Source organism: Benincasa hispida, chromosome 1, assembly GCF_009727055.1.
Source record: "Benincasa hispida cultivar B227 chromosome 1, ASM972705v1, whole genome shotgun sequence".
NCBI lineage: Eukaryota > Viridiplantae > Streptophyta > Magnoliopsida > Cucurbitales > Cucurbitaceae > Benincasa > Benincasa hispida.
Window position 1 is genome coordinate 13,529,288 of NC_052349.1, and position 12,012 is coordinate 13,541,299.

The 12,012-nt window shown below is 34.5% G+C and overlaps 1 protein-coding gene across 1 annotated transcript; it reads right to left on the reverse strand.

Moving 5' to 3' along the window:
- Positions 1-266: 266 nt before the first annotated feature.
- On the reverse strand, positions 267-6,307 carry LOC120092213 (pre-mRNA-splicing factor SLU7). The gene is made up of 11 exons (XM_039050454.1): positions 6,144-6,307; positions 5,421-5,490; positions 4,979-5,142; positions 4,766-4,878; positions 3,252-3,665; positions 3,015-3,150; positions 2,604-2,903; positions 1,387-1,603; positions 925-1,028; positions 750-818; positions 267-640 (listed from the first exon to the last, which is right to left on the reverse strand). Exons 2-11 carry the CDS (start codon positions 5,434-5,436, stop codon positions 563-565), a joined length of 1,611 nt encoding a protein of 536 aa, XP_038906382.1. The 5' UTR covers positions 5,437-5,490; positions 6,144-6,307; the 3' UTR covers positions 267-562.
- Positions 6,308-12,012: the final 5,705 nt, after the last annotated feature.

Sequence of the window (12,012 nt, forward strand, 5' to 3'; positions counted from 1 at the left end):
CATCTTATAGATAAAATAATTAGAGAAAAACACATATCATTGTGGGACTATTTGAAATGCTAAGATGATATAAGATGTGAAGAATTCTGATGATTGATCAAATATGAACAATCGACTATGAGAGCATGTTTAAACACTAAAATGATATACGATACACGGAAAATAAATGACAATGAGATACAAAACACGTTTCGAAAATGAACCCACAAACAATTAAAATCGATAAGATAAGATAATGGACCTTTAAACTTTGAGATGATATAGGATGTAGGAATATATCATCTTATATTGAACCCCAAACAACCTGAGTTAGTTGTTAATGCTCACAGAGTTAGAATTCCATATCTACAGATGTGTTCATTTTGCTATTAACCCTAAACAAAGAAAACTGATCCACGCGCTTCACAATACACAATTCTGAATTCAACCCAATTAGTTGTACAAACTCATATCTTCATAATTACACTTTGAAATGAAGTACAAAACGCTCAGATGACTAGTTCCTTCCATGTTAAACACAGACAATTCCCGACTAATATTTACAATACATGAATGTCCTAATTTAGTTGAGAAAATCCTTCATGGGATCATCATGATGTACCTTCTTCATCCTATACGCTTCCATGTCCTCAGCAGTTACCTGCACAAAGCATCGCATTATTTTAATGCCAAACAAACAATGAGCATAACTCGCATTTCAAACTTTGCAAAGAAACCTATTGATTAAAGCTATGAAAAAAATTACATACCTCATCGTTCCATCTCACATTATATTTACGTTTCCTTTCATCCTTCTCCTCCTTCCTTCTTTCATCCTCCTAGCAAAACAGAAAAACTCAGGTAAGAAACAACAGAGAAAAAATGCATGTCAAATCTGATGATAACATGAGATATTATTGCTAGAAGGGGTGAAAAGTGTCATACCTTCTTTAGAGCTTCAGTAAGTTTCTTCTGGTCGAGGACAATATCATCAGGTACTTCACTTCCCCATGTAGCCAGCTTTTTCTCTTCTGCTGGGGCTGGTGTATCTAGAGTGTTGTAGGAAAAAAAAAAAAAAGAAAGAAAGAAAACCAATGACCGATTTCAATTGAACGATTTCATACCTTAGTACCATGAAGAGAAAAATAACATACTTCTAAATAGTATTATATCTAACAAAGCAATATATATTAAATGTTACGGACACATGGACATCTGATTAAGTGTACCAGACCCAACATCTGCTAACAGAAGAAAAATGTCACCAAAAGAAACTACCAACCATACATGCATTTAGCACGGAGCCACGATTTGCAACCATAACATGATTACCACATGCAAGAAGGCTACCAGATTCCATTTTTCAAAAAACAATATCACCAGTTCCAATGTAGGGTAAGTACTAACCTTCAGAAGTTGCTTTACGAGCAATATTAGACTTCATTAAGTCAGCTGCTGCCTCAGCAGCCTCAATTCCAGCAGCTCCAGTGCAATAACTGTTCCGGATGGTTTGCTTACAGCATTTATAACCCCACTGGTGATCCTTCCACCATGAGCCCCAAACACTCGTGTGGTTGTTAATGAAAACATCTTCCTCATATTTACTTTTGGGAAGAGCCATCTCCTTCAAGGGGGAAAGAAAGAAGAAGAAAGTAAACATCCTTCACTTGATATCAGTAATTACAAACCTTAAGCTTCTCTCACACATCTAAAACATGCATAGAGACAACGCGATAAAATGAGAAGAATGAGATGTGCAAAATACAAAAACAAAAACTCTTGGTGTACATAAAACAAAAACTCGTGGCCCAACTGTCTAATTTGAGATTGTGTGGACAGGTAAAATATATTGAAGGGCGGCCCAAATTTGGGCTATATGGCTCAGATTACTACAATTTAAAGGTACATCACCTTGTGACTCACGATCAGAGGCACTAGAAGATAACATTGCTAAATCAGAAATTAGTAAGTACTATAGGATAGACCTAATGAGTTAAATTTTAGACATGACACTTATTTTATAAATTAATGGATCAACATAGCATGTATTTTAAAAATTATGGGATAAACATGGCATTTATTATACTCATATTATCAAGAACATGTTTTTCTTTTTCTTTTTATTATTATTATTATTTTTATACGAGAAGAACATATTTTTCTTAAAAGTGGATCATTGGATCCCAGCATAGTGGCTAAAGATTAATATACTCAAATTATCAAGCAAATACCATGTTGCATGAAAAATATGTATAGACAACAGGACCATAATCCCCTCATTAGAATACAACTAATCATGCATACATGTATTTTCTTATCCACTTAACTCACTCCCCAAACCCCCACAACCCACATCCAGATGCACTGAACCAATCGAAAACAGGAAAAACAATTTTGACTCTTCGTTCCATAACTCCAAATAATCATGTCTGATAAAGTGTGGAAACATGTTACAGAAAATAAAATATAGTTACATATTGAGCTCAGCAGAAGTAATAAAATAGACATGCGACAGAAATGACATTATTGTTAAACAAAACCAGATATTAACTCAAAGTCGGTTAAATATGCTCCATGAAAATGCAGTCCTTTGTTGAGGAATATAAAAAAGATAGATTCAATACCAGGCCTTTAACAATTCTGCCAGCACGATCATATTCAACTTGCCTCTCGCTCTGTCCCAATAAAAGTTCCCGAGGCAGCTTTTCCTCCGCAGCAGCATTCCCATACTTCTCCATGATGGCATCCTTCGTGTGTGACTTCAATTTCTCTTTAATAACCTTATAGTTCTTATACAGAAGTTCGGCTTGTGATGGAGCAGCTTGCAGATGGATATCTTGACCTTTGTCAAATGCTTCCCAAGCATGCACATTGAGTTGCTTGAAATCCAAAGCTTGCCCGCTGATTCTATTTTGGTTATCACCCTATTTTAACAAAGGTGATCAAAAAATTAGATCCATGCGAACATATAACTCTTAAATAGTTAAAACTAAGAGCAAATAGAAATTCCATGATCCTCTATTTCAGATACTCACTCCATAAAATTTCTCGTTTGGATCTGCATCAGGAAGAGGATCTTCACGCATCGACCGAGTTTTGGGATCGTAATAAGCCGAGTTGACATCGAGATTTAAAAGATATTTGGCTGTATCTTCCCGGATACGCAAGTTCCTAAGATGAGAAGACATAATTAGTACAACAGTGCCCTAGAAAAGAGTGAAGCAAAATTGACATAAAAGGATAAACAAACATAAAAATATAAAAAAGCATACCTAACAGTTCCCGTGCTTCCACCACCTGTCGTACGAACACGCTTCTCAACTTTTGCAAAGTCCATTTGCTTGCTTTCATCAACCTTTGCCTCATCAACCTTCAAATCATCTTCATCCTCATCTTCATCACTAACTTCAGCATCCTCATTCTGCTTATTATTTTTCTCTTCCAATTTCTTTAGTTGTTGTTCTTTCAAAAATTTTCTCCTTGCTTCATCTCTAGCCTCATACCTCTCAATTACACGAGCATAGGTTGCTGGATCATAACCATTCCAACGATCCCTTTTTCCATCATAATCTAATTCAAACGTCTCGATCTTTTCATCTGGTGCTATGTGCATGTTTGTCCATTTGGCTCCTACCTTTCGGGGCCTTTCCATGCATGCTTTTGCATTATGCGTCATTGCTCCACAACTAGACAAACATTAAATAAATGTGACACATAAGTCATAAGAAACTAAATTAAACAATATCAGAAAATTAATATAAACTCTAGGTCAGGAAAATTATATAAAGAGGGAATTTCCGCATATCGCAAAACCTAAACCAAGTTAAAATCACTGTTCAAAGCCATCATATTTTCGACTAGACCTATTCGTACAGTAACAAATAAAATTTTAATGTCATTGTTAGATCATGCATTTGCAGGTGAGGCCTGGGTGACCAATTTGAACTACATCCATGCACGTTGGAAGAAAATCATAGAGCAAACTCATCTTCAAAATAATTAAATTTAGAGCCTGAAGGCAGCCAACATAACCAACATCCTAGCAAGTGGACTACAGGATCTGCATTCAATCTTTATTTTCAGATTTTCTTTCATTTTGCGGACAGCTAAAGAAATGGAGCAATCTAAAATCCTAAACAACCAATGTTTATGCCAAAAAAATCGTGCTTGAAATATGATCTATTTTAAAATCTTCAATTTTGAAATGAGTTTTTAACGCACTCATAAACCCATGATTATGAATGAACTACACACGTCAAGAAAAAGTTATGCAACCATAGACCATGACTTTAAAGATTCCTTCTTCCCATAGAAAGTCACACAACCATATAAAAGCATTGTTTTTATTAATAGGAATAACAACTTTCAATGAAAAAAAAAAAAAAAAAGAATACAAGGACGTTCAAAAAACCGTGCCTGCAGAGAAAACCCTGAAAGAAACAGGGTCCAACTAACTTAAATGTTTGCCTAAAGACTACAAAAGCATGCCAGAGAAAAAAGTGGCACTAATACGTAAACATACTAAATCCACATGCAAGAGAGAAAACAATAGTTTTTTTCCCTTACAGAAAACTTAGCCCTCCACATTCTAGAGAATCTAAGTTTCTAACTCACAAATATGAAGGACATGAAGGACATCTTTTTTTCACAGTAAAATATAGAATGACAAAATAAGATCCTAATTCAATGTCCCATTACTAGTACAACTTTTATATAAAAACAATTTTTAGTAGTAACTTTAAGTACGACCAAAGTCATAGGACAAGGAGGGATTCATTTGACTTACTTTTCACATGCACCCTTCCTATACTTGTCTGCCTGATGTATTTTTGCACCTCTGTCGTACCAGGATTTTGTATAATTCGGATCTGATTTCCATTTCCTTTGATGTTTTAAACTCTGCAATAAAATCCAAAGAAATTCAATCATCATGAACACCAACATAGAATCTAGAAAGGGGGAGAGAGAGAGAGAGAGAGAGAGAGAGAGAGAGACTTACTGGTCTCTCAGCATTAAGATACCAAGGTGCAGAGGACATATATTGAGGAATGTGAGGGTTGATTTCTTTCCCATCTTCATCAACCTCAGCTGGTGCAAGCCCTGCTTTACGTGCTTCCTCTAATTCTAGTTGTTTGCGATGATCCTCCCTAGATTTGAATGCAACTGCAACACGACAGGAGAGTCGATCAAAACAATGTCTTATAATAAAGTGGGAGCACTCTTCTACTTTAACTTAACAGGATAACCGCCATCACCCAACATATTAAAGAGAACCAAAACCACGTTTTATTCAATAATTCACAGCTCATTATAGGGAGGAAGAAAAAAAAATTGAGATGAACCGCTCTGCCCTCGGACAGGACAAAGAAACGTGAGGCTATGTTCATAATTCTACGGGGATCTCTTTTTTTGGGGTAAAATTATAGCAATTCGTAACATACCTGATGCAGTAGCCATCTTCAGCGGAAACAGAAGGGATATTTGAGAGTAACGCCGAAGTTATTGAGAACCCTAACCAAAGAAGAAGAGAAAACGAAGGTCAGTGATATAGTTATGGAAACGGATTTAGGTAAACACAGAGAAATTTAATCTTACAAGAAAATTCATACAAAAAGGTAAAGGAGAGAGATTCCTAGATGGGGAAAAATAAGTAAAACCCTAAAAAATTCTTGCATATGATTATGGCTTAAAAAGCTGAATTAATAGGTATATACTAACCTTAGAAACTCACTTGACTACGTCAATCTTCCCAGAAAGGACCCGAAAGAAAACATAAGCGAATAGACAATACAATAGAGAATAAATAGATACCGCCGTTTTATGAATGGAAAGTGGAATAGGAATGGTAGATGTAAAACATTCATCTACACTGCCTTTAATTTATATTTCTTTCAAAAGGAATACATAATATAGGAGGTGAATAATAGTATATAATGTTTTTTTAGATTAATTATAAAAAAAAAAAAAAAAAAAAAAAAAAAAAAAAGATGAGATGAACCCAACCTACAACACAGATCTGATTTCACTAGTTTTTGCCTAATACCGGAATCGAAGCGGTTTTGAAGGATTAACCTAAACAATCCATTATTAATCGCACCTCCGTTTGAAACATAATCGCACGACAATTTTGCAGATATCACAGGGATAGGAATCGAGAAAAGTACCTTAGACTGAGAGATGGAGAAGTAACTGGAGAGGCTCTGAGCGTGACGGATGTTTTAGTCGGGGCGGCACGATTGTGTGGCGGTGCCGATGACGAAGGTGGAGCTGGCGGTTAGCGTGGGAGAGATCGAGAAAAAGAGAAATATGATGGTTATTAGTTTTGCTATGATTTATGAATACATCTTTTCTTTTTATATCAATGGAACTGGGCTGGGCCGCAGGCTGCATAGGATGGGCTGGGTTGGCCTGCTAGAGGGAAAAGAGCTGGGCCTGGGAAGAGAAATTGGAATAAATTGCCAAGAAAAATCTACAGAAAAATAGCTTCCGTGAAACAATACCCTATAATATCTTATCTATTATATATATGTGTGTGTTAAATTAGGTGTAATAGAGATGTTCGTTATTAGTGTCTATTAGTCATGTATCACTTATTCATTACTCATGTGTTGTTCATGTGTTTCCAGATTACACATTACTGGTATTCATGTAATCCACCTTCTACTTGTCAAATTTTCTATAAATAGTGGCATTTGGTGTGATCAATCTAAAAAGATGGGAGAAAGTGGAGAAGTTCATCTTTTGTTATTTTATTTATTTTATATATTTATATATTATATTATATTACATTTATTTNTGTCTATTAGTCATGTATCACTTATTCATTACTCATGTGTTGTTCATGTGTTTCCAGATTACACATTACTGGTATTCATGTAATCCACCTTCTACATTTGGTGGATTTTGAATGACACAAAGATATGTGTGATCAATCTAAAAAAATGGGAGAAAGTGGAGAAGTTCATCTTTTGTTATTTTATTTATTTTATATATTTATATATTATATTATATTACATTTATTTTAATATTTATTTATTTTATTATATATTATTATTATAATATATTTTCTCCATATTCATGTTCCCATTGTGTGTCGTTGTGTTCCTCAAATTCACAACACGTTATTAGCATGAGCTCCTATCATTTTTCTCATTAAAGGTAGGTCCTAAAGATATCTTAAGTTTTCTCTCTCGTTATAACTAATAAATTTAATGTTATTTTGCATATTTGATATCTATTAAATTTCTAATATAATATTTTATGATAGTGTTGCAATGACAAATCTCACAAAATTAGAATTTTCCGCCTTTGATATTAACGATAATAATTATTTGTCATGGGTACTTGATGTTGAAATCCACTTGGATGCTTTTAATGTTGGAGAGATTATTAAAGAAGGAAATACGACACTTAGTCAAGACAAAACAAAAGTTATAATTTTCCTTCGTCATTATCCCCACGAAGGATTGAAAATGGTGTATCTTATAATAAAAAATCTTCGTATCTTATGAAAAATTTTGAAAGAGAGGTATGATCATTAAAAAAACAGTTATTCTTCCTAAAGTTTGTTATGAGTGGATGCACTTGAGGCTACAATTTCAAATCAGTAAGTGATTGCAATTGTGCATTATTTAAAATCAGTTCGAAACTGTTGTTATGCGGAGAGAAAATTACTGATGTTGATATGTTAAATAAGACATTTTCTACATTTCATGTCTCGAATATGCTCCTGCAGCAATATAGAGAGAAATGTTCTAAACAATGTTATGAACTAATTTCATGTCTTCTCGTGGCCAAACAAAATAACGAGTTATTAATGAAAAATCATGAATCTCGACCAACCGAGATGACACCATTCCTTGAAGTGAATGTTGTGAGTTTTAATAATAATCGTGGTATAGGTCGTGGTCATGGTCAAGGTTGACAGTGGCAGATAAAGAAATAATTATTATTTTCGTGGTGGTCATTCTAGTCATTCAAATCTCAAAAGAACCACACAAAATGATGATTACAAAAGAAAAGCTCCACAAGATAAGAGTTCAAAAAGTGTTGAAAATAAATGCTTCCGATGCGAAACAACTGGGCATTGGTCATGTACCTGTTGTACGTCAAAACACTTATTGATATCTATCAAGCATTCTTGAAGGGAAAAGAGAAAAACGTGGAAGCAAATTTTGCATACCAGGATAATGACATATTTAACACATCCCATGTGACAAATTTGGATGTGGCTGACTTCTTTGAATTTCTTCAAGAGAAAATTGGCAGAATTGATGGAATATCAAGTATTTTCCTTTGACTTTGAAAATATGTAGACATAATGTCGTTTTTTTTTTTTTATGCGTCTCTATATTTTTTTCCTCTTGGTAGATGTTAACCTTTATATATTCAAAATGTTGTTTTTCTTATTGTAATTATTCTTTTTTAATGAAGAAACTCAGATCATTTCCACATGTTGGGTAACTCAAAAATTAGTAAATAAGATCTATGTAAACCCCGAACCCTATTTTCTCTGCTTAAGTATGTTAATTAGTATGCTTATTAAGATTAAGAATGAGTTAATATCATGTTTGTAGAGAAGAAGCTCGAGAAAGATTAAAGAAGGAACAAATATTCTAAGTGATGAGAATGAAACTCATGGGTGCTAAATAAAGGTAAAGATAAGCTTGGTTAAGGAGAGCAATTTTGGTTAAGTATGGAAGCCTTGCGTTGAAGGTTTTGTTGAGGTAGCCTAAGCATCTTGAGGTTAGTTGAGCACTAAAGGCATGAAGAAGGGTGATGCTTGTATAGCTAAATGTGGCTGAGGGTGAAGCCATGCGTTAGAAGCATGGACAATGTTGGGTTGTATGTCCTAAAACTCGCAGTTTGTAATGTTAAACATATTCTATTATCAATAAAGATGTTATTGATGTTTATTTGATAAAACTGTTATTAAATATGTGAATTGCACTTGTAAAGTCTAAATCCAATAAACTAAAGATCCATGGCTATTATATGAATACATGAACTTTATGTGGAGACATAAGAGTGGATTAAGTTCAGTAAATAGCCAAAACGGTCTATAGTATATGAATAAGATTGGGTATCTTATTTTAGTAACACTATTGGATGCAACTCACTCTGTAGTTGTTACAATTTGTTGTCAAGTGCTACAAAAGAAGCGATCTTGATTCATTCATGTATTGATATGAGGAGTGAGAGCATCCTATGCAATGAGTTTGCATAAGATCGGACCAAGAATTAATTCACTCTTACTTTATAACGTTGTTTACTATTTAAGACTGACTATTTCAAAGCGATGACCTAGGTAACTCGACCTTAATCCTAAGCTAACTATGAACTCATGTTTATTCGGGATTATCCTTAGATTTGCATGGGTGAGAATTGACTCAATAATACAGACTCAATAAGCCTCCCAGTTCAGGGGTAAGACTGGGTAGATAGCTGGGGACATAGGGTGTAAGACGGAATTCATTTCTACCCGCTTTTAGGGATAATAGAAAGGTTGTTCCCCTAAGTGTTGATTCCGGGTCTTGAACAAGGGGCCCCACCTTCTCATTGCCTTGAGAGGGACTCGATTAAGTGATTGGATCAAAAACCAATTTTTCATTAGAGGATCGGTGGGACTTAAGGAGCAAGATGTAATCTCGGAGGTAAAATAGATTTTGACCCAGCCGTTATTACGAAAAAACTGTGAATGATTCACTTACTAATCATGGTTATATTGAGTGAATATAATATATACACAGTGAGAAGAGTGCAATTACTGGGCTTTAGTGGAGTGACCCGGTAGTTGACGAATGGTGGTTAATTAGGTTAAAGATTTTAGCTGGTTAAAAGCGGATCGTTGGAGCCCATGATCTGTAGGTCCATGAGGTCCTCCTACTAGCTCATATCAGACTAAACCTTATAACAGTGTTCGAATTTGAAGTGTTCAAATTTGTTTTTTGGATCAAAGTGTTAAATATATACAATATATTTAACCTAATGTTTAATTGTGAATTAAATATAAAGAAGAGAAAATAGGAATTTAAATATCAATATTATGAATAGTGATTCATATAAATTGGGATAAATGTTGGATTTAATATCAAATTAAATCAATCAAATTGTTTAATTAATTATTTAATATTAATTTAATTTTAAAATTGATTATTATAATTAATTTTAAAATTAAATGGATTTGGTCAAAATTGCATTAAAAGTCAAATTGTTGACTGGGTAAAAAATGCAATATAAGTTAAAATATTGACTTTTGATTTTTGAAAGTCAAAAAGTCAAATTTGTTGACTTTGAACTTTGAAAATCAAACTTTAACCAAGTTAGTGGAAAAATCCAACATTGTGAGTGGGAAATGCCAACTTTTGCATGGCTAAGTGTTGTCTTCATTTGAAGACACTTGTCCTAATAAATCCCATTTTTTGAGTTAATGGATTTTTTAGTGTCAAATTCTCATTAAACTCAAAGTTGTACGTTTGCATGTAATGGCCTTTATAAGGGAGTGTTTAATGTAATGGTCTTTACTAAACAACAGCTGAAAAGAGACTAGACGATCGTGCAGTGTAATGGTCTTTACTAAACGACAGCTGAAGAGAGACTAGACGATCGTGCAGTGTGTCTATACGATAGTCATTCAGCTGGTCGATTAGCTAAACGATCATGCAGCTTCTGCTAAACAATAGCATAGCTTTTGTTAAACGATTGGGCATCGTCTATACAATAGACCTCTGTCATCTCCCACTTGTTCAATCATTTACACGATTGTTCCTTCGGTCTTTTCCTCTAACCAAGTCCACACAGAGCCAACACTTCTGGATTCTCACACCAAGAATACTAAGGTAGCCATTGTGGTGGTGTCGGACTCAACTTAACATTAATCGAGGTTTTGTGGAGGCCGTTCGTTGTGTCCGTGATCTAGGTGATCGTTGAGTTCATGATCACTGTGATCATGCAGTGTAGTGGTCAAAGTGTTCACGCGTTTGCGACTGCTGTGTTGCTATTTGATTGAGCGTTCGTGATCGAGGGATCTTAAAGATGAGTCTTCAAAGGTATGTTAATTTTATCCCTTGATTTGTAGAAAAACATTCTGTCATTTCGTTGTATGCATAGACCGTTGTTTCTCTTTCTTGATTATAATTGTGGTTGTTCATATACGAATGAAATTTGGAACGATCCTTCTACTGCTCATAGAAATCCTTATGTCCGATTTCCTTCAATTCCAAACTGCTATTCTCGTGAATTCAACACCAATTCTTCAGTGAACCACCAAGAGATCTTATCTACAATTTTCAGTCTTGAATTTGAATGGTGGAACTCCAAATTGGAGTGAATTTCTCAAGGAAAAAATGGGTTTGAAGGTGATGAAAAAACTTTTTCTGCAGAAACAGATTTCTGCAACTCACCTCATACCCATCTGCAAAATTTAGAGTGTTTTTAATCTCTATTTAATGCAGGCATAACTGAACTAAGTAAATGCCAACTTCAAGTTGAAGATTCAAATTGCTTAATGTTGGGGTTAATGCCCTAAATTTTTTAGGGTTTTATAATTTGTAACCTTATTTATTACATTTTTTATTAAGCAAACCGGTTCACAAGTGAACCGGATCTTGAACTGCTAGGAGGACTCCATCGTGTAGTAACATCATTGGTAGACGATCGTCCAGAACATACTAGACGATAGAAGCAAAATTAAACGATCACATAGATGACAACGAGGCTATGAAGCCTAATCATCTATGCAATCGCTCAACGAAGCGACAGGTAAACAATTTACCTTGTGTTACTAAGCGATCATTTAGTTAGTTACTAAGCGATGAAGCTTATTGACCAAAACGGTCATCTATGTGATCACTTAACACAGCGAGAGGTAAATGATTTACCTTGCATTACTAAATTATCGTTTAGTCAGTTACTAAGCGATAAAGCTTGCTGACCAAAACGATTGTCTATGCGATCACTTAACGTAGTAATAGGTAAACGATTTACCTTGCTTTACTAAGCCATCGTTTAGTCAGTTACTAAGCGAAGAAGCTT

Coding starts and splice junctions, on each gene's coding strand:
- LOC120092213 (XM_039050454.1), bottom strand. Junction 1,604..2,603: donor GCAGAATTGTTAAAGGCCTG/GTATTGAATCTA, acceptor TCCCCCTTGAAG/GAGATGGCTCTTCCCAAAAG. Junction 641..749: donor ATGTGAGATGGAACGATGAG/GTATGTAATTTT, acceptor TGCTTTGTGCAG/GTAACTGCTGAGGACATGGA.